General features: G+C 53.4%; 1 protein-coding gene across 1 annotated transcript in view; it reads left to right on the top strand.

The window, feature by feature from the left end:
- The window catches only part of CDH4 (cadherin 4), a 541,856-nt gene that overhangs the window by 398,146 nt on the left and 120,119 nt on the right, over window positions 1–23,591 (top strand). Inside the window, exon 4 of the mRNA XM_032387709.1 lies at window positions 20,865–21,038. Coding sequence (XP_032243600.1) covers window positions 20,865–21,038 — 174 coding nt within the window. The remainder of the gene's footprint in view (window positions 1–20,864; window positions 21,039–23,591) is intronic.

Raw genomic sequence — 23,591 nt, 5'->3', positions numbered from 1 at the left:
GATGCTAAAGACCCCAATAGAGACGGATGCGGCTTCCATTCTTTCCTGAGTGCTGATGACGAACCACGTGCTGGCGAGAAGGCAGTGAGCAAGGCGGGCCCTGGGGCGCCCCGGGACGCGGCTGCGGGAGGGGCCCTTCCCCCCAGGCGCGGGGCCAGGGGCCGGCAGTGTTGAGGCTTACATCCCTGATTGCGATGCAGAAGCTACGGGCCTGTGAACAGAGGATAGAGGTCCTTAAAGCCTGTGGAAGGCCTCAGATAAAAGGCACTAATTGAAAACATAATGACACCTTTTGTTAGGGTTGTTAATGAAGCAATTTCTGGTGCAGTTAATCCCCTGATCCTCTCGGAAGGTGATTGCAATTAGACAGTCCTCAGTTCGAGCGCCCCTCCAACCCCACGTCAGGCTGGCCCAACCAGCACCCAAGGAGCAAAGAGGGAGACAGAGAATCCACGTCCCAGGCTCAGCCATCCCGGTGAGTCCAGCTGCCAGGTGCCATGGGGCCACACCCCTGCATGTATGAAAGGTGGGCAGGGTCTCTACAGCCCACCCAACCAGCCCTTCTCTATTTATTTCAGGTCACCTGATGGCTCCCTGTTTCTTCTTACTTTCAAACCCAAAGTTCCTTGTCCTGACTTTTTAGGACCCTATCCTAGACATCCACTCCCCTGACCCTCAGAACATCTGGAAGTGGCTCCTGTCATTGTCCCCACTTTACAGATAGGGACGCTCAGCCATGTGACTGCAGCCCCTTTCCTGCATGGGAGAATCAGTGTTCTAGAAAGGAGTGAAAACTGACTTTCTAGGTATGGCTGAGCCCAGCTTCATAAAGGAGCCTGGCTGCCCTGGGTTATGGTTTAAGTCAAGTCTTCTCCAATTTACTGGCTGATGCTTTGGGACAAGTCACATGATTTTGCTAAGATTTACTGATCTGGAAAATGGGATAACAATAGGGTTGTCACAAGTATTATATGAGATTACATGTCCTACAGATTGCAGATTCACAAGAGCCCTGCCACAAGGATGCGGCTCTTACTGCTGTCATCGGCATGGCCCCAACCCTCAGAGTCCTGTGCCTATTGCAGCCACTGGACCCTCCCCAGGGTGGTTCCTGGGGGCAGGAAGGAGGGTCTGTGTGAGACACTGAGTCACTTAGTTGGTATGTCCTTACAGAGACCAATGCCAAACTTTGAATAATGTCACTCTCTATAAATGGATTAAGGTGATGCCGTATTGCTTATGTCCCTAACCACCTGTCAGAATCAAATGTAAATCTTCTCTAGTGGAAGGTATCTCACTGGGCCTCAAATTATACCCATCTTCTCTTATATACAATGTCTAGAACTCGGCTGAAAATGACTGGGCACCCAGTGCGGATGGGACAAGACCCACAGTGGCTCCAGGTAACGGAGTTATCGGACAAAGATATTATAATATCTATGCTTATGGTTTCAAGCACATTGAAGACAAGATTTTGACAGAGAATTAGAAGAATAAAAAAGAATTGGGCAATTTAGGACAGAAAAATATAACAAACAAAAGAAAAAGCTCACTGGGTAGCTATATCTACAGATTAGATGCAGTTGAAGAGAGAGTTAGTGAAGCAGAAAATGTCAGAAGAAATACTCAGGCTAAATCACAAGGAGGTAAACAGAAGGAAAACACAGAAAGAAGAGTAAGAGGCACTAGAGAAGTAGCAAGAAGTCCCAGCACGTGCATGTTTGGAATATGAGGCAGGGGATAAAACGGAGCAGAAGTAACATTTGAAAAGATAATGGCAGCAAATATCCAGGCATCACTTCAACATGCCCCATGAACTCTACGTGGGATAATATGAAGAAAGGTGCACTCAGGCACGGTCTTCATCTGTTCAGGCTGCTGGAAGGACGCACCGTAGGCTGGGTGGCTTGTGAGCAACAGACATGTATTCCTCGAGGTTCTGGAGGCTGGAGCTCTGCCATCAGGATGGCGGCATGGTCAGGTCCCCAGGAGGGCCTCCTGCCGACCGCTGTCTTCAGACGTCTTGTATCCTCATCCGACAGTGAGCAGACAGAAGAGAGTCACTAATGGGCACCAGTCCCATCTCAGGAGCTCCACCCGCATGACCTCCTCTGATCCTAATCACCCCCTGGAGGCCACACCTCCTGACACTGTCACCCTGAGGATTAGGTTCCAGCGTAGGAATTTGCGGACACACACATTCAGTCCACAACAGGCATTTTATGGTAAAACGTGTAAAAACCAAAGTCACTAGAAGCAAACAGAAGCCAGGTGCGGGGAAGGCACAGTGGTGACACGGGAGCTGGCTTCTCATGGGGACAATGGGGGCTGGAAGGCAGCGGGTGGTGACAGACACAGGATTCTGTTACCCAGTAAAAGTCCCCTTCAGGAAGTGCCCCAAGAGACTCTGCCACAGGTTGTGTTCTTCAGGCAGAAACAGGACGCTTGGAGACAAAAGCCGGGAATGAAAAGCCATGAAAAGATTAAGTAGATGCAAATAGCCGTGAGCAGGGCGGATCAGACGCTGCACGGGGCGTAAGCTACATGACAGGTGGGAAAGTGGGCACAGAGTCGGAGGGTCCAGGATGATGCAAGATGATGGAAATCGAATTAATACAATACCCAGATAAGACAAAGACCCCTGTTATGAGGTTTTGGAAAATCACCACAGGGTCATGGTCACTTCAAGTGACACATCACTTGAAGACGCACATGGAGTCCTGGCCAAAGGAGGCAGCATTTCACGTCAGAAGTAAATCTGAACTTGAGGAGTGACCTAAAGTCTCTGTGGTGTCTGACCTTGTACTCAAGTGATAAAAACATGTCTGTCATAATAACAGATCTTCATTTTCCCGTGGGATTCTCATAGAACTCCAACATGATTGCAGAGGATGCATTATGCTCTTGCCGGGTATCTTAATAATGACCAGCACCATGCAAAGGAGAGCTAAACCCTCCCGCCTCCTGGGTGCATTTCCTGTTCAAATGTTTTCACGTCTTTGAGTTTGCAAATTTCGGCAATATTTTTTAGAAGTGCCTTAAATAATATAATTTGACCTTTTCGTCTGTTAACAATGTGAATTTTCAACCAAGTAATCTTTTTTTAAAGATTTTACTTATAGAGTAAACAGGAGGGAGAGTATGAGGGGGTAGGGTAAAGGGAGAGGGAGAAGCAGGCTCCCCACTGAGTAAGGAGCCCAAAAAAGTAGACTTTCTTAAACAAAAAAAAGTCATAAGATTGTTTAAGTTCTAACATAATAGCTGGGAAAATAGAATACTAAAACTTGCTAATCCAAAAAATGGAAGGAAAGAATAGAGGAGCTCTGTGTTTCTCTTTGAGAAAGATGGTGGATTTGCAAGTATATGTTAATTATAATAAATGAAAATAGATGAGCTCTTGTAATTAAAAGAAAACAACTTGACAGATCAAAGAAAAACCCCAACTATATACAGGTCACAGAAGACAGATCTAAAAAGTGTAAGGATGGAGAAAAAAATGAAAGTAAAAAGACACAGGGAAAATACCATGTAATTCTCATCAGAAGCGAGCTGGGTGCTCGGTTAATATATGAGTCCTAAATTTGAGTAATTTGCACTGAGCGCTGAAACCGGCGGGAGGAGCCAAGGTCTAGGGTGTGCAGCCTTACGTGCGTAAGAACGGAAGGAAGGTGGAAACTGGCAGGCTACACATTTACCTCAAGAAATTAGGGAAAGAAATAAAATGGAACAAAGTAGAAAGAAGGAAATAGTAAAACCAAGAGGAGAAGTGATAGAATCAAAATAATAGAATTCACAGACAAGAGCTGATTCTTTAAACTCCTGAGCTGATCGGAGTAAGAAGGGAAACCACCAGTAATCCTTATCAGGAATGAAAATAGGGCGTCGTGACCAATCTCACAGATGGTTTCAGTGTGTTATGTACCATTTATGCCAACGTATATGGAAACATACCTGAAATGATAACCTTCTGGGAATGTACAACTCACCAAAACTAACCCGAGAAGAAAATCTGAACTGTTTTGTTATTATAAACAAATTTAAATTCAAACCCGTGTCCCGAGGCCATGCCCACACATTGTGGCTGGGCTGAAGTTCTCCCCAAACTTGTCCAGAGCCCCGAACAGGTGTCTTGTCAAAACCAGCGAGAACCCTGAAGGGGCAGGAGGACAGCGGGTTGCTGTTCGCCAGGCTGCTCGTAAATAGATGAAAAGAACACCTGAGCAAAATATTAACAAGCTCAAGTGCACCCATGTTTGCGAAGGACAAACCATGGCTGCCCTGGTCTGTTCCAAGAGCCAAAGATCACTTCAACACTGGAAAATGAATACGTGTAACTCAACATGGAATAAAGGACGGATATTGCACGACCATCTGAATATCCACTGTTAAATGTAACTTCCATTCAGGATGAAATATCCAGCAGATTAGGAAGAGAAGGGGCCGCCCCTAACCTCATCCAGGGCACACAGCGCACAGCCAGTGTGCCGTGGGAATAGTCGAAGCCTGTCCTGGCGTGCGAAATAGCACCGGTCATCCTTACATCACCCGCCAGAGCTTCAAGCCGGCAAGGTCAGGCAAGAAAAGGAGATCCAAATAAGCAGAACTGGCGATATGTGTAGCTTACAGGATTATGGATGTAGAAAATCGGAAACAGTCTGCAGAGACTCTGTGGGGCTGGGTGAGTGAGGTTCGTTAGCAAGAGTGCTAGGTGTGAGAACAATCATACCTCCGCGCCAGGAATAAATAGTTAGAAAATGACATTTGAGCCAGATGCCAGTTACGATAGCATTGAGGATGATCATACAAGCAGGAATAAATCTAACGAAACCTTCACAAGACCCTTACATGTTGCTGAGAACAATTGAAGACCTTGAAAACCACAGGAGTGTGACTGCTCCTAACTCAGGAAGCTTGGTGCCATGGTGACATCAGCTGCCCCCAGAGGCCCCTGTAGACTCAACAACACAATACCAGCAAAAGTCACAGAGTATTTTGTTCACTTGCTTGTTTATAGAAGGGCAGACAGATGACTTTAATTTTTTTTTAAAGATTTAGTTATTTGAGAGAGAGAGAGAGAGCAGGGCGTGGGGCAGAGGGAAAGGGAGAGAGAATCTCAGGCAGACTCCACGCTGAGCAGGGAGCCCCATGTGGGACTTGATCCCAGGACCCTGAGATCATGACCTGAGCTGAAGGCAGACGCTTCACCAGCTGAGCCACCCAGCAGGCGCCCCTTGATGACTTTAAATTTTGAAATGAAAATGCAGAGGAGCAAGAATAGCCCAGAACAACACGAAAGTGGAGGACTTGGTATTTGGGACGTGGTGAGGCGTATGAGCAAACCAGAGCAGTTTCTTGACCTCAGCGTGCTGGCATTTGGGCTGAATCATTCTCCACGGTGGGGTAGGCTGTCCTGCATGCTGTAGGAGGTCCAGCAGCATCCCTGGCCCCCACCCCTAGACCCCAGCGCCACCCCCACCACCCCCGTTGCAACCAAAGCTCTCTCCGGTCTTTGCAAAATGCTCCCAAGGACAAAACCGCCCCCGTTTGAGATCCACTGAACTACAGTAATTAAAATGGGGTGGTTTAGGAGCAAAGGTGATCAGACAGGCAATGGAGCAGAATGATAAGCACAGAAAAAATATTTAATGTTTTTTTTAAAAATCATTTATACACCAGAAGTCACCCACTTCGCATATCCAGTCTGATAAACCTTGTCAAAGGCTCATGGTGCAGACACTTGATTTTTATAAGACTAGCACTCCGGGGCCAAGGTCAGCACACTAGAGCCCGCGGCCAGATCTGACCTGCCACCTACCTTTTGATGGCCTGCAAGCTAAGAATGGTTTCTATATTTTTAAGTGGTTGTATAAGTATCTATATTAATATCCTCGCTTTCACATCTCGGCCTGCAATGCCTAAACTACTTAACTATCTGACCCCTTAACAAAAACTTTGCCAAGCCCTACCTAGGATCGTGGAGGAAGGACTGTCTTTTCAGTAAATGATGCTGGACCGATGAGGTGTCCTTAAGGAAAAAAGGTGAAATGACTCCTAGCCCACCCCACCCCCAAAATCAGTTCTAGGTGGGATTTTCTTTTTAATGCATGCTGAGGGCTTCCTGGCTGAGTTTGGGGAGGGTGGGGAGTTCAGATGGGGACACAGTGAGCAGGGGTGCAGCTGACAGGAGGTCCTAGACACACAAAGCACCCTTTCCAAGGGAGCAGTGTGCAGGATGGAAAGTCCCAGGAAGCTCTTGCCAAAAGGAGCTTTGAAGCAAATCCCCCAAGGACCAGCACGCAAGGACCCCCTAATTTCCCGGTTCCATGAATCCCATTTCCCTTGCGCCCGAGTTTCTCCAAGTGCAGCCTCCCCGCCCAGTGTTTCGGCGACTTGATGGAGCTGGACGAAACTGACGGCTCCCCAGTGAGATGAACCATAAAAATCTGGCAAGTTTTCCCCTTTCCTTCTCCTCTCTTAGCAACCACTCAAAGGCGGCCTTTCTGTGGGTAACACCAGCCGTGCTGGAATCTGGAATAACTTTTTTTTGTGCAGTCTTGCAGGAAAGCTGATAGCAATTCAATTAGAAAATGCAAATGAGGTCACATATTTCCCACAGGAGTGCTGGATCGCCCCCGGGGAATCCGAGCAATATTCCGGCCTAACAGTAAATACTGAAGATAAAGTTTCACACTCGGCTGTCCGCTGACGGGCTGCGCTCGCACTGGAAAGTGGCAATGGGACCTGTGGGTATAGTTTGCAAAAGAGAAACTGTTGTTTATGAAACGAATCACGGCTCGTAACGCGCACGTCAGCGTTTATGAAGGACACACTCAGCCAAGCGGCACCCAGGCCCAGCCGGGCCCCGCGGCCGGCACCCACCGGGCTCCCCGCGTGGTTTCTGCTTCCGCACTCAGACGGGCTGAAAGCGTCCCCCTGAGAAGCCTGTGTTGGGGTCCTAACCCGCCGTCACTCAGAATGGACTGTATTTGTAAGTAGGCCTCAGCAGACATACTCGCGAGCAGATGTGTGCATGGAAAGGGGGAAATCCGGGCACAGACAGGTAGACGGAACTCGGCCAAGGGGAAGGCAGAGAGCAGGGGGAGGCTTCTACAAGCCAAGGGGCGCCCGAGATGGCTGGCCACCAGCGTCCCCGAGAGAGGCCTGGAGCAAACTCTCCCCCACGGCCCTCGGAAGGAACTGACCCTGCCCACCACACCTTGACCTCGGACTTCTGGCCTCCAGAACAGGGACAATAATGTCTGCTGTCAACGCCCCCTAGGCTGTGGTGCTTTGGTTCAGTGACCGCAGGACACGCTCTCACCAGGGGTGTGGCCTCGCCCGCCAGCTGAGCGGGGTGCAGATAGACCCCATGAAACCACTCTGCCCCCCGAAAGGCAGGATGGGAGTCCCGAGCCGGGGTCCTGCCCAGGGCTCCAGACACCCCCAAGTCCCCTTCATACAGCTGCTCGGGTCCCCAGCACGGTGAGGACAAGTTTGGCCAAGACCTCTATGCTTTAGGGCTGTGGTCCCTCAGCCTCCCTCCCTGAGCTCCGTCCCCCCCTCCATCACACGGTCTGCCCCCCCCCCCCACCGTCCCCACAGTCCGTCATCCCTCCATCCTCGGAGTGGGCAGGAGCCCATCACTGCTACCACCAAGGACTCCCAGGTTGGTCACCAAACAGTGGACTGGAGAGGGCCTGGTGAGGACCAGTTCCTGCCATCCACCTGTCCACCTGAGAGGTGAGGCCGGCCAAGGCAGGAAAGGCCCCAAGTGAGTGCCAGGGGGCCGGTGTGCCTGCCTGAACCCTGACATCACGGAGGCGTTCACTGAAGGCGGCCACCTGGGGCTTTCCACACGAGGTGTTGCGTCGGGAAGAGCACCCAGAAGGCCACTAGGTGCTGCCCGAGGGATGGAGTGTGGGATTTGAGAAAGTACCAAATGGTTCTTTTATCCCTTTCCGGAAGACGGAAGACCTCAGTGCCACCAAGAAGCAGCAACCCCTCAAAACCAACGACAGCTGTCGGCGAGGTGTAGACGGCGTGGGCGCTCCCGTTCTCCGTGGGGGAGGCCAGGGGCTGCATAATGAGCGTTAATGCCCTCGGCGCTCACGCAGGGTCCGACAGCACCGGACACGCGGGGCCTGCCGCAGGTACACACCGCACTGCGGGGGCCGGGGGAGAAGCCGTGTGTCCCCCCGCATCAGGGACCCCCACACACTGCTGGGCAGGAGGCTGTTCCCTTTCCCAAGGCTGAGGTCACGGCCACCGCCCGGTCAGTGCCCCTACTCCGCTGGATCTCAAGAGAAGAGCAAAACACCTCAAACTCACAGCAGCTTTTAACTGCGTATTGGCATGAAGGGCACGAGTGATGGTTCTGATTGGTCGAAGGTGCATCTTGGCTTCTTTGTCTGTGGTTTGGGGCGACAGCCCTGGAGTGAGGGCTGACCTGTCCACCCGAGTCTGCTCTCCCGGCCCGGGGTGAGCAGGACGTTCCCAGCACAAAGGTCAAACACGGATGCTATTTCAGGCTGCAAACAGCTGTGAACACCTGGGGGCCTGGGTCAGCCCTTTTGCAGAGCAGAGGTGAAGGGTCATCTGCAGAGCCCCAGGGAGAAGCCTCATGACCCCGCCCGGCCTGTCCCGGGGGGGATGCTGCCCCGGCCTGTTGATGGGGCAGGAGCCAAAGGAGAACCCGCGGGTGCTTGCTGGTGATTGGCTCAGCAGTGTGGAGACCAAAGTGATGAGCAAGACCGTCAGTGCCGGGCAAGGCAGCTTCCAGGGACGTTGCCATGGGACACAGGCTGCCCGGGTCCTACTCTGTCTCCAGGAGCAAGATCTCGAGTGCGGACATGACAGGCGGGGCACCCTCTGAGGATCCTGGGGTCCCATGAGTCAGAAAGGTCCCAAGTCACTCTCTTGGTTCCCTGGGGGAATGATGACTGAGCATTGCCGTGTCCCCGCCAGACACCTTGCTCCATTTCACAATGTGGGGGCACCACTGGGAATTAGGCAGGGGGCCTGAGCAGAGGGCAGAGGCTGCTGCTGTGTTCAGGGGTCAGGAAGATGACCTCTGAGCCGAGGCCTAAAATCGGAGAAGGAGCCAGCGTTCCAGACAGAGGCCTTCTCCAGCCCTGGCTTCTCCGGTCCTCGGGAGAAAGCCCACCTCAGCCCATCTGAGTCTGGCCGGGGGTGCAGGGCGGCCAGCCCTGGGGGACACTTTTCTGCGCGCAGCCTCCCGGGGGTCCAGTGAGCTGAGACGGCACAAGCGTGCACGAGCAGTGCGCCCCGCAGCCGTGCGCGTGCCGGTGGGCGCGTCCCTCACCTGCCCCGAGACCTGTAGCTCGTGATGGGGGCTGGTGGGTGTGTCAGCACGCGGGGGCCTTGTGGGGACCCCCTTGGGAAGCGGGAGGTGCGGGGCGTCCAGGCTGCCCTCCTGTAGGTGTGTCTGGTGAAAATCAAACCAGGTTTTCAGACCAACACAGGTTTGTGGTTCTGTGCCAGGCCCTGGCTCCCACTGGATATTTGGTTAAATATAAAATCCTTCTTATTCCTGAAGATGTTTGTGGAAACAACAGGAAGGCGGTCATGGGCGTGTCTGCCTTGAGGAGAACCCTCAGCAAGGTCAGGGGCGCTGGGGTGGCCTAGAGCCCGTCCCATGAGCCGCACGTCCTCAGTGGACTGTGAGGCCGAACGTCCCCGGCGCCTTCCAGAAGGAAACGTGACTGAAGTCTGGTTGAGTTAAGGTTCTCAGGCGGACCCTGATCACATCCTCTTCGAGGCCTTCCAGAGCCATCAACGCTGACCAACTGACCGTTTTTCTCACTAATTGACACCAGTGTGAAAGATTCCATTCCGTCCCACTGCTAACGACTCCGGGAGAAAGTAACGCAGTTTGGCTTAACTTGCTAATTTAATTTAAATTTTTTTTTTACTGCGATTGTATATTTTCTCTGTAAAATGAAGAGTAATTTCGTTTAAAATGTTTCCAACCAAACATAAGTTTCTTGGTTCCCTTGAGCAAGTTCTCCCCCAGGGCGTTCAGAGAAGCCTAAGGATACTGGGTTGTCACAAGCAGGGGGATGTAGGGGGGTTTCTGGCATCGAGGGGTGAGGCCCAGGGATGCCCTCCAGAGGCACAGAGGCCACACCCCGGAGAATGATCTCCTTCCGAGTGTCGGCAGCTGCCGAGGCCATGGTCTGGAGACAGGCGTTCAACTGCCGGGGCCCTGGGGGTGCTCGGCGAGCTGGGGAGGCCGGGCCAGCTGAGCAGCCTGGCTGGGCACGTGCACGCACGCATGCACGCACACGCCGAACGCAGGGGCCTGTCTGGACGTGCTGGGGTCTCCCGTCCCGCCCCTCTGTGCGTGGATGGTGATCCTCATCATGGCCAGGAGTGTGCCGTCCGCACACACAGCTGCCCTTGGGATGCACCCCGTCCTGCCTGCGCCTGGGCGCTGTGCCGTCCCGCGTCTTCACTTCGGAGGGAGACGAGGCTAGAGAGGACAAGCGGAGAGCTCCGAGGTATTCCTCAAGAGAAATGTGGTTTTGACACCAGTAGGAACAGCATGGCACCTGCCCAACCACATGACCCCGACTGGTAAGAGTGCCCGAGCAGCCACAACTGAACTCTTTCTCCCAGGGCTGCTCACAGCTTCCGGACCTCCGTCTGCCTGCTTGGCCCCAGGTGGGAGGGGGTGTCGGGACCACCCTCTGTGTCGACGCTCTCCCTGACCAGCCGCAGGGCAGAGAGGGGTGACTAAGTTCAGGCCCCGGCCCCCCAGCCGCAGCTGCAGGACCTGGGCTGGTCGCTGCACCCGCCAGGGCCTCCACCTGCCCAGATGTGAGCGAGGACTGCACCAGCCCCTCCCTCCCTAAGTGCCCTGGGCGTGAGTGAGCGACTAAGACTTTCCTCCCGAATACATACACGAGGGAGTAACCATACCATTCCATTCAGGAGACCTCTCTTTGTATGATTTCCATGGGAATTTGCAAAATGACCTCCCCTTCCTAGAAGAGATGGGAAGTCAGAAATACCTTAGCCCTGGGGGGGGGGGGGGGGGGGGGGCCCCCCCCCCCGCTCGGGGGGGGGGGGGGGGGGGGGAGGTCGCACCTGCATCTGCTCAGTGGCGTTGTGGATGCAGGAAAATCCATTCAGCACCTCTCAGATCCAAACTCATGCAAATGTTTATCTAGAATGGCTCACATGTTCTATTTGCTGAAGAACGAGATGTTTCTCCCTTGTTTTATTTTGTGTTTGTTAAATACCATTTTACTCTGTCCGTCCTTAGCTACCATGGAAACCAGCCAGAAGGCTGCAGATACCAGCCTAGTTAAATATTTTAAATATACATGCTTGCAGGCAAACAAAATGTACTATTTTTCAAATGCATATTGAAAGGGAAGTAGGACGTAGAGGAATGAACTGTCAGGACAGACTTTAGTGCCTCTTTTGTTTTTAAGAATCTGATTATCTTCCGTGAAAATCAGTGGCAGGTCTGACATTGGGGGGCGGGGCACGTTATTTCCTTTCTGGAAGCACCTGTAACCCGAGGGCATAAGGACGCGGTGAGAACAGGAAGGGAGGGGCATACCTGACGCTCGAGTTCCGGGAATAAACCCTCACCACCCCTGTCCCGTCACGGCAGCTCCAGTTTGCGGCGCAGGATCGCGCGTCCCCTGACCACAGACCCCTGACGATCCGTGATCTTGGAACCCTGGGCCCTACGTCGTGTTTTTACGTCTGAGATTGGCCACTTACCCCAACGTTAGGGCCGTGCAAGAACGGGCAGCTGAGATGATGTCAACGGGTCTGCGGTCACGCTGTGCGGAAGAAGTCCCAGGGGCCTGCAGGGCCTGCGCTGGGCCCCGGCGGATGCAGGCTGCCTAAAAGGGAAAGAGGGCCGGCGGCAGTCCCTGGCGCCTGCTCAGTGTCATGAGTGGGAGGGGCTTCTTTCTTTGTGCGAGTGGAAAAAAAGAAGCTTGCGGCCTCACCAGGGCCCCAGAACCTTCCATCCTGCGGGTGCAGGTGTACCTATCCCCGGAGACTGGGGTGCCCGGCTCTCAGCCGCACGCGGTGACCGCACAGAGAAGGGCGTGTGTACGGCCCAGCCGGGAGGGTGGGAGAGCAGGTACAATCAGGGAACTTAGAACCCGTTCCTTCCTCGTTATGTGCCGATCAGATCGCAGCCTCAGGCTCCCGCCCCTGAGGAAGCTGCATCTGGGCATCAGGGGTCTGCAGGGCTGCACCACCCATCAGAGAAATTAGGCGGCGTCGGCTCAGGGGAAGGACACGGTGGGCTTGGGGGGGGGGGGGTGCGGTGTGCGTCGTGAAACAACCCCCACCGCCCCTTGGTTAAGAAGAAGCTTTGAACATCAGTGGACACGGTGCCCACATGGCATGTTCCACGGGGAACTAACTTGAAATTTTTTCCATAAATTCTTGTATCAAATCAGATGGATTCATCCCCTTGACATTTCCTCGAAAGTGGAGGGAATTTGGGGTGCTAAGGAAGTGTCCAGCAGGTCAGCCCAGGACCTGAGGACAGCGTGGGATGGCCTGTCGGGGTGGCAGGCTGTCTGTCATCTGTGACCCCATCTTCGGGGTCTTAGAAATGCGCTCCTTGGGATCTGGAAAGGTGGGCATTCTGAAGCCGTTTCCGTATTTGTTCTGCCTCCTGAGGGACTGACTCCTGAGCTCCCCTCGGGAGAACAGCTGAGGCTCCCTTGACCCACCGCACTTTGCAGAAGCAGCAAGTGGCCCACGTCTAATGACCTGCGCGTGGGAACGCAGTCCCGGCCCCCACCGCTCCTGCTCCCACCTGGGCCTGCTGCTCACGACATCCTTCGCTGTGCCTTGCCCACACGCTGCCCTTTCTCTAGTGTCCCCATGCATCTGTGCGGCATTTCTGTCCACATCTACAGCACCGTGGAGCTGGTGCTTGACCCCAACGCCCCCAGGAGAACGCCCACCATGCAGACCGCTGGGCCCCACCCTGCAGAGCCTGATAGGTTGGCTCAGGAAGGGGTGCGGTGGGGCCTGCCATCTGCATCCCTATCACAAGGAGATAGGGACACATTCACCCACTAACCCACTGATGCCCACCTCAAACCAAGATGGTGGGGAAGGCACCCCAGGGAAGACATCCGGAGCTTCCGTATTGAAGGCAGACTCCCGATTATTTATGTTCCCTTGTTTACCTGTGAAGGTAAACCTCTGATGTTTGTTTGTTTTAAGATTTTTTATTTATTTGAGAGAGAGAGAATGAGAGAGAGAGAGCATGAGGGGGGGAGAGTCAGAGGGAGAAACAGACTTCCTGCTGAGCAGGGAGCCCGATGCGGGACTCGATCCTGGAACTCCAGGATTGTGACCTGAGCCGAAGGCAGTCGCTTAACCAACTGAGCCATCCAGGCGCCCCACCCCTGATGTTTTATGAGTCGGCTTAACAGCTAGTGCTCACACTTGGCTCTTAATAATTCTGTGTCCCTAACAGGTGAATGCTTAGATAATAGAAAATATGATGAATTGTAACTTTTTGCATGTAGATTGGAGGAGGTGCATATGATTATAGCCTTCCGACACTATTTTTCTTTTCTTTTCTTTTTTCCCTTTTTCAAAAAAAAAAAAAAAAAAAGATGGTAATTTAAATCCTGCCTTGGGTCAGTTTTGCATTATTCATCTTTCACTGGTGAATTGATAATGGAGGGAAGTGACCCAGCTTCTTCCTCATCTTGCGGAGTCCCTAAAGACCTCACCTGGAAGTCACACTCAATTACACTCATAATCAGACACAGAGAACAATCCTCTGGTACACGGAGAGCAAGACCGGGCGACCCAGAGCTGCCGGGAGCATAGGAAAATAATGTGCTGAGCGAGGGGCCGCCGGGGGGAAGCCAGGCTGGGGACAGCGCCAACAGATGGCTGTTGGGGTGCAGGCTAGGACGAGTGGGGGGTCAGGGGGACATGATGGCTGTGTTCAACATGCAGTTTGCCTGTGGATCGGGGGCCTCGGTCTCAGTGAGACAGATGGCTGTTGTCGTCGGTGTTTTGTCCTTCTGTTCTCGGGTCCCTTACCTCCCACCTCTTTCCCTAAAAGAACGGCCCATGTGCTGAGTGCAAGGGCTTCCTTACGTTATCCCAGAGACCCAGCCAGGAGTCACCTGCCAGGGCCAGATGAGAAGTCTAGAAGGACCTTAAGGCCACCCGTCCTGGGTCCCTCAGGCCCCCAGGAGCCATAGAGGGTCTGCAAAGGGACCAGCCCGACAGCCTGCGCAAGCACGGGATGCTACTCTGTCCTTGTGAAGTCGGCGTCCAGACTCCCGCCCAGCAGCAGGATTACCCTTCCCCAAGTGGAGTGAAGCCGATGCTCGGGGCCGGTGCCTCAGCCCACTGCCCCCACCCCAGCTGTCCAGGTGGCCCCAAAGCAAGGAGCTCATCCAGGCCCGAGAGTGGGGAGACTGAGGCCCAGAGGCAGTGAGAGTCGCACCCGAGGCCCCACCCCCCGCACTGGGACCCCGGCCTGAGAAAGTCCCCTCGGCTGTTAGCTGTCTTAGAGCACCATCCGCAGCATAACTCCAACTGATTAAGACTCGGTGGAGAGAGGCGATCTGAAACGAGACACACTTTGTAAATAAAAGCCAATTAAGAAACAGATTCAGGGCTTCACAAGTGAGAGTCTGCACCCCAGAGAGGCTGGGCTCCACGCCCCTCGTCTGCCCCTTCGGGGAAATGCCCCCGTCAGTGCGCTGGGCAGGGCGGGCTGTGTCTGGGGCACCCGGGCACCTAGACTGTGTCCAGGGCATGACTGGGATGTACAGAGGGGAGGGAGGGTAGGGGTGGGGTGGGAGGCAGGCGGGGAAGGCAGGTGGGGCTGCAGCCGTGTGGCCGGGGAGACCAGAAGCCCGAGGGAGTAAGGGGACTGCTGGGGCCCTCCCACACCCCTGTACCCTAATCCAGGGGCAGAGAGCCCATCCCTCCTGCAGCCAGAGGTCGCGCCCTGCCCTTCTTGGGGAGGCCACCATGGCCAGGGGGAATGCCAAGTTCGACTGCCAGGGTGGACTCTCACGCCTGCCCATGGCCAGAGAGGACGCCAAACCCTGCCTCAAGCTTCCAGAAAGGGGCGCATGTCTCCTCCCTGGGCTGGATCAGGGCACCCACCTGTGCTCACTCTTGCTTCACCTGGGCTGTCCCACACCTCCCCACCCACAACCCCTGGCTTAGCCCCTCCCCCACTAGCCAGGCAATTCGGACAAATTCCTTCTCTTCCTCGTGCTTCAGTTTCCTTACCTGGGCTATAAGGTTATAGGACACCCCTAAGCCCACCTGCCCTCAAACCTGTCCCTCTGAACACTTGGGGCTTATTCCAGGCCCGGCCACCACCCCCAGGTGTGCTGGCTAAAGCCCCCACTACCTTCTCCTCTCTGCACCCCTGGGAATCTAGTCCAGCCTGCAGAACCCCATCCAGAGGGACTCTTCTCAGGCTTCTTCTCCCCACCATGAACCTGACAATGGGGCTGAAACCCCCAACCATCTGCCCAATGCCCTGGATATCACCTTATCACCCGCACTACCCCCCGGTAAGGGCCTCCTCAGTTCACAGAAGAGGAACCAAGACTTGGGGGTGCAGGGGGCAAAACAAAGACTGATGGGGCCACTGGAGAGCAGCCCTGCCGACCCTGGGTTGCTGCCCCTCCACCCCACTCTTCTTCTAGGCCCCAAACAGCCCTTGAACTCTGCCTGGTGTTTGAGGCACCCGTGCTGTCCTCCTTCTAGTCTGCCCCTTGGCCATTCCCTCCCAGCCTCATTCCCCCCAACAACAAACTCCTATCCACCCCTCAGTACCCTGCCCAGGTATAATATCCCCCATGAGGCATTTCTGCCCTCCCCAGATGGGTTGAACTGCATATACCTGGGTGCCAGTTTGAACCCTGCCTGGTCCTGGCTCTGTGCTGATCACTGCCCTGTGGAGAGAGTGGCCGTCCTGAGGACTAGATCGCAGAGAACCTGGGCCCGTGGCTCCCCTGCGACCCGGACGGCCATCACTCATCAGGGCTCCTGGCCTGCCACTCCACACGAGCACTTAAGGGTGGAGGCTAAGGGTCACTTGTTTTTTGGTGCTTAGGAAACGTGTGGAACTGACATTTAAGTCTGTCCACTGCATTTGCTCTGTGCCGGGTGGGTGGCCCTGAGGCCCTACAACCTCCCGGGCCGGGCAGCGCCCACGGTGTGGGGCCAAGAGAATGCCCCGGCCCCCAGGGCAGGGCGGGAGGTGTCCTGCCCGGGCAGAGACAGGATGACATGGAGGTCCGCAGCCTCTGGGTCCTGATCTGACCTGCTCTGGGACTTGAGGGCACAGGCAGCACTCTGGGAAGCTTGCCCCAGCTGCCGTGTGCACAGGGGTTCCCGGGAGTCCGGTGGGGAGGCTGCCAGAAGATGGGACATGGGATCTGAGCCCTGGCGAGCAGTAAGGGCACCAGGAAGAGGAGTGCATCCAGGGGCAAACTTCATGTGGGGGTTAGGAGCAGGGGCACAGCCCAGGGTGCAGCCCGGCCTCTGTGTGGACAACAGAGCCCGGATCTGGCCGTGCTGAGGCTGGGGGGCTCTGTGGAGCGTTCTCGTGAAGGGGTCTGCAAGCTCCAGGAAGTTAACTCTTCTTGGATACCCAGTAAGAGGACAGCGGGACCAGGTGATTTCCTTGGGGCTCTCTGTCCTGTCGATCTGCAGTTGTGAACTTGGTGGGATCCAGAGGCCAGTTCAGCAGCCAAGACTCTCCCCGACCCCCCCCAGTAATGAGACCTCTGGCTTGGCAGAGCTGTCGGTAATGACCCAGTGATGGGGTTTGGCTAACCTGTCACGATGCCAGGCTTTTGGTTTTGAGAACATTGTGACATGGTACAAACATGCACACAGGCGTGCAAACACACACATGTGCATGTGTACGCACGTGTGCATGTACACATACATGTGTGCAGATATGTGTGCATGTGCGTCTATATGTGCACACACATGTACACACATGCCTGAATGCATCTGTGTGCACACAGGTGCGTACATATACACATGCTCACACGTGTGCGTGTGCGTCTATATGTGCACACACATGTACACATGCACCTTATGCATCTGTGTGCACACAGGTGCGTACATATACACATGCTCACAGGTGTGCGTGTGTGTCTATATGTGCACACACATGTACACACGCGCCTTATGCACCTGTGTGCACACAGGTGCGTACATATACACATGCTCACACGTGTGCGTGTGCGTCTATATGTGCACACACATGTACACATGCACCTTATGCATCTGTGTGCACACAGGTGCGTACATATACACATGCTCACAGGTGTGCGTGTGTGTCTATATGTGCACACACATGTACACACGCGCCTTATGCACCTGTGTGCACACACCTGCATACATAGTCGTTAGCTACAGGAGTGCAGAGGTCACGTTCATATCGTCCTCCAACTCTCAGCCAGCATTTACTCAGCAATACAGAATTCAGGAAGACACTGGGAACGAGCAGGTATCATCCGTTAGGAAATATGGAATATTTATAAATAATGGAAACATTGCTTAGAATCCGTATAATTGTGCATCAGTGTTAGGTGCCACGTTCTGAGTGGGCCCGGGGTTGCTGCACATCCAGAATGACCTGCTGGATCCATTGGGGTAACCGATAACCCACATGGACGTCTCCCCCAAGAAGCGGGTGCGTCTTCCAGGCCGAGGCTGCACGGGTCTGGCATTGATTTTCGCCAGATTTTGTTATTACGTATGTCTCACAGCTTTAAAATAGTGGCAAATATGTGCAATTTATTTAAACAACACTAGGGAAATTAACACCATGCAGGCTCATCCTAAGCAAATGAAGATAAAGCAGTTAAAAAAAAAAACAAAAACGGCTTTATGAAAACGTTTACAGTCCTGAGCCTGAAATGCAGGGAGCTCAGGTGAGCGTCTGCTGGTCTCCGAACATTACCGGGGGGTGGGGGGGACACCTGTGCTGTCTGCACCATCGCTGGGGGAGGCATCGGGGGAAGCCACACATGACCAGCACCCCCTCCCCGAGGCTGTGATTGTGGCTGGGGCTCCGTCTTCTCATGCAAGGCTCCCAAGTCCGGCTGGCTGCCCTCAGGCAGACACTAACCCAGCCCCTTCTCCTGGGGCAGGTACCTGGGGACAGGTGAACTAGTTACCTGTGGGTGGGGAGCCCCCCGACAGGAGAGTGGAACACATCTGTCCCCCAGAGGCTCAGTCACACAGACTGCAGGCAGTTCTTGCGTCTTCAATGGCAATAATGATTTGTGCCCAGCCCTCCGCACAGGTAATTTGAGGACAGGTAAAGGGGGCACAGAGACCCGGCCGTGAGGGGTGGCACTCAGCCAGGTGCTCTGGCCTCGAGGTCTGACTCCCGGCGTTCAAATCCTGCCTCTGCCTCCTGAGCTGTGTGACCTTCGGAAGTTACTTAGCCTCTCTGAGCTCCCCCTCTGCCTCCCTAGTAAAGTGGGGTTGAGGACACTTCCTACTGAATCAGTGAGGGGGCGGGGGTCTAGGCGGAGACCACGTGGAATGCTCAGTGCCCCGAGGCATCAGCTACTGACGGACGCGGGGAAGGCGGTTGTCTGTGCCCTGGCTGTGAGGGGACAGTGTGCAGCCAGGACTGGCCTAAATGTCGTTCTGTGAAGCTCATTGAGGAAACTGGAGATGTGACCCCATCGATGTGTCATCGTTAGAGCCTGAAGATGAGTCACAGCACCTGTTAGCTTGACTTGAACAGAAGTTGGTATCATGTCACGTTGTGTAGACATCAAGGCCACGGGAATATGTGTGTGCGCGGGGATCTGCCACGGGATACGCGCACCTTGCATGGCTCCCTTCTGATGTAGGGCAGCGGTGGCCTAGGAAAGGTTTTTGGTTTTCAAACACCTGACTGCAGGAGCTCGAGGCCCTGAGACAGCTGGGGCCCTGGGGGGAACGTCCCAGCGGGGCCCTCTCCTTCCAGTGGGGCTCGTCCAGATGGGTTTTCCCATTGATTCGGGCATTTGGGGCGGATATGAGATTTTTTTTTTCATCACTTAGGCAGTTTTGTCTGTTTTTAACTTATTTCTATGCAGCTCTTTTGCAAAAAGGAGTGGGCAAGGTTCTCTGTCCACAGAGGGCAATGGTAAGACCACCCGGGGCCATCTTGCTGGATGGACCTGGAGCTCAGGCAGAGAGTGGGACCTGCCATGACTGGAGTGGTGTAGACTGTAGCCAGGTGCCGTGGGCTGTCCCCATCCAGGGCTCTCTCTGCCATGTGAGCTCTGAAGTGCTGCGTGTCCCCGGGGGTCTGCGCGGGCGCCATCCGTGTATGTGGGGAGTCTACACAGTTGCCGTGCTTGTCCATGGGGGTCTGCTGGCTCCTTTAATTATAGAAAATCATATACATTGTAACATTCAGAAATATAGAAAGGTAAATGGAATAAAGTAAAATAAAATAGCGTAAAGCTCACTGGTGATCAGAGAAAACCACAGTTGACATTTTGATGTATTTCCTTTCAATCTTTTCTCTGTCCTTAAAAAAAAAATGGAGATTTGGTTATGTGTACACTTTGGTGTCATTCTCCACTTACCATTATTTTATGGACATTTCTCCATATCCTAGTCTTCAAAGAGTAGCTTTCCGTGACTGTGTAATCTCCCAAGATATGAACACAGCATAATGCATTTAACTAGTATTTCCTGCTATCAGATCTCCAGAGGTTTTTTCCTCATATTTTTATTATTTTATATATGCATAATATTATTATAAAAACATCTGCAATGAACGTGTTTATAGGGAGATTTTCATTTACATATAGTTTCTTTGGGACAGCTGTGGAGCTATTGGGTCAAAAGCCAGGACATTTTTGTTTTTTTCACTGATGTACAGTTGACATCGAGGACGATTTTTGAGGGTCTGGATGGTCACTGGCCCACAGCTTGCCGAGGGTTGTGGTCAGCACCCAGCAGTGTTGGGCCCCAGCAGCATCCAGCCCAGTGGCTGCCTGATAGGCAGGGGCTCTCATCAGTGTAACTGCCATAGCAACCCTGTGAATTTAGTGCTGTTATTACCAGCCCTAGTTTATAAAAAAAGCAGCTGGAGTTCAGAGAGATGAAGCAACTTGCCCGGAGTCAGTGAACCTTTGGATGCACATAAATACTTGCTGAATGCCAGGTCCCACACCCTCTACCGTCACTTCTCCTGGCAACACGACACACTCCCCAGCCCTGAGGATCCATTTGTTTAGTCTTGTCAGTTTGATAGGTAAAGAGGATTTATTACCTCAATTTGCATTATTTGATTACAGGGAGATGTGTACATTTTTAATAAGTCTACTGATTTTTATTTTGCTGTTAATTTCTATTCAGGTCCTTTCCCCGTTAACAAAAAGATTTATTTTTTTATTGATTTGCAAGAACTCTTTATATAGTGAGACTGTTAACCCTTTGACAGATTTGTTGCAAATGATGTATGCCAAATTCATCAACTGCTTTTAGGGTATGTTTTCATAAATAAGCGTTTTAAACTAAAATGCATTTTCCTTTGTGACTTTTTCCCCCCATTCTTCAGGGATTTAAAAGCTCTGGTTCACCCTATGACGTATTCTTCTGTTTTTACGGTTTCTTTCCCCCACCATGCAATTCAGCAATCCATTTTGTGACATGGGTGTCTTGCTAGATTTTTTTCCTTAACACTTAGCCGCGTCCCCAAGCATCATCCAGTCTTTCTCTGTTGATGGAGAACAGAACAGATTCTCTGAACAGATGCCTTTTCCTCTGCGCGAAACTTAACCAGACCTCTTTGGCTCTTCTCTCCCCGCTTCGGGCTAACGCCGCAGAAAGGGAAGCAGAGTGCCGCTCTGGATGCCTCTCAGCCTCCCAGCGACATGCTGTTGCCGTGGCCCCAGCACCGGAACGCCAATGGGCTGAGGAGACAGAAACGCGACTGGGTCATCCCACCCATCAACGTGCCGGAAAATTCCCGCGGGCCCTTCCCACAGCAGCTCGTGCGGGTAAGTGGAGACCCCTCCTGCTGGATGAGGAGGGTCTCGGCTCAGTGCACCCTCTCCTCCAGGATCTGGCAAGTCAGTCAGTGGGGCTTGGAGCCGGGGGGGGGCACTTGTCAGGGAGGGAGAGCGAGGGATGGTCTGCACTTGGCGTCTAAACCTTTTCAGTAATGAGATGACACAAGACAGAGAAAGATCAGAACAGCAGTCACGTCCTCTAGGGAAGCTGGTCCTGCTGGACATGGGTCATCTCGCCCGTGCTGATGGAACGGGGCAGGGTGGTGACTTGGGGCCTGGCCTTTGACCTCTGACACCTTTCTCTGCTCACATTCTTTTCCAACTATGACTAAGACTCTGGAGGGTGGAAAGACAGTGTGTCTGTGATGGTGGATGAGGATATTGGCGAGAAGCCGGAAATCTTGGGACTGACGCTATGACCCCAAATCCGGCACTTTGGCGGCCCTCGGATGAGCTCCTCCGGTGGGGTCCTTCAGTGCACCTGCTCCCAGCCCCCACCACAAGGTGCTTTCCCCCGGAGAAGGGAAGGATTCATTTTACAAATTTGTTATTTCAATAATCCAGGCCATCAACTAGCATTTCCTTCTTCCTTTTGAAGAAAATTGCAACCCAATCTGGACAATAATTTGACAAAATGATGGTGAGAATCCCATTAAGTAGTCCCCCATGCACTGTGGACCATCTCACCCTGCTTGGTGGAAATGAGGGTCAGTGGGGCATCCTTAAGGGGCTGCTTCCCTTCCTCAGACTGATTAGCCTGTTTTGTTTCCCACTCTGCTCAAGCTGGAAGCCCGGTGTGTGTTTAAAATGCAGAGACCAGGGGCGTCTGGGTGGCTCAATCACTAAGCCTCTGCCTTCGGCTCAGGTCATGATCCCAGGGTCTTGGGATCGAGCCCCACATCGGGCTCCCTGCTCTGTGCGGAGTCTGCTTCTCCCTCTCTCTCTGCTGCTCCCCTGCTCGTTCTCTCTCTCTCTCACATTCTCCCTCAAATAAATAAATAAGATTTTTAAAAATAATAATAATATAATAAAATAAACTGCAGAGATGGAGCAGAACAAAGCAGGGGGACCCGCGTCAGACGCCCCACCACACACACCACGCCCACGGTGATGGGCCATAAACCCGCGCCGGTAGCAGGCCGAGCGTGGGATGTGGTGATTGGCAACGGGAAGCCTGTGTTGGTTTTCCTCCCCCAAGCCCAGCCCCTAAAACCTTTGGAATTATCAGAGAGCTGAGAGCGCTGGAGCAGTCTTTTGTTATGTTAATGACGTGACTTTTGGAAAGTCCCCTGAGGAAGGGGGCTGGTGGCCATTGCTGGGGGAACCAACCCTAGGATTAGAGGCGCCCACGTTCAGCCCCATCCCCGAAACGCTGGGTCGAGGGAGGGCCTGGAGGTTGAGTCAGTCACCAGTGGCCGGTGACCGATGATTTAATCAATCATGTCTCAGTGATGGAGCTTCCATAAAACCCCAAAGGCCAAGGTTTGGGGAGCTTTAGGTTGGCGGACCTGGGGAGGTGCAGGGAGGCTGGCGTGCTGAGGGGGTGGGAAGGTGGGGGGAGGCATGGAAGCTCTGCGTCCCTTCCCCGCTCCTCGTCCTGTGCATCTTTCCCAACCGGCTGCTCAGTTATATTCTTTATAACAAACTGATATTCTATGGAGTAAACATTTTCTGGGCTGCTCTGGCAATGACTGAACTCTACCAGAGGGTCGTGGGAACCTCCCATTTACAACCTGTCGGTCGGGAGCGCGGTGACAACCTGGACCTTCCATGGGCGTCTGAGTGGGAGCTGCCTTGTGGGACCGAGCCCCCCCTGGATGGACACGCTCTCCAGCGGCTGGTGTCAGAATGCAGTTCAACGGGGCGCCCAACAGGTGTCACAGAACTGCTTGCTGGGGAAACCCCCCGACCTCAGGTGGCAGAAGCATCCGAGAGTCTCAGACTCGGAGACTCTGACCTCCGACCTCAGTGCCCCCCCCCCAAGATGGGGAGCTTCCCAGAGCACCGCCTGCCCCTTGCTCGGCCTGACTGGTTGGAGGTTCGCTGTGATGCAGCACAGACTTGAACAAAGCACTCGAAGCATGAACCCAACCTAAGCAGATTCCCAGGAATCCCATGTTCAGGGTCCATCCACCAAACCCCAAGCCACCGACAGGATGAGGGTTCTGTGCCCCCCTACGCACTCACCACCCTCGGGGCCCTGGTCATATCTGACCAGCACTTGTTATTCACCTAACACTTCTCATCAGTGATTCACCCTTAATATAAATACGTTTATTTTAAGAGGCGACTTTGTATTAGCTCACAGTTGGAAAGCTGGTATTGTTGGTGACGATAGAAGCCGATTGTAAGACAAGCGTAAGGCAAAGAAAGCGGTTGATGTCTGGCTGTGTATTGTCCGCACTCAGCGCCTGAGGGCTGCCCGGGACTTGTTTACAAGGGAAGCCGTGAGCAAGTGTCAGAGTGTTCTCAAGATGCGCTGGGACCAGGGGCTTCCTCTTGAATGTCATCAGGATCAAAAGCAAATTGGAAAGGCAGCAA

This window comes from Phoca vitulina, unplaced genomic scaffold, assembly GCF_004348235.1.
Source record: "Phoca vitulina isolate PV1807 unplaced genomic scaffold, GSC_HSeal_1.0 scaffold50, whole genome shotgun sequence".
Lineage (NCBI taxonomy): Eukaryota > Metazoa > Chordata > Mammalia > Carnivora > Phocidae > Phoca > Phoca vitulina.
This window is presented reverse-complemented; position numbering and strand designations above follow the sequence as displayed.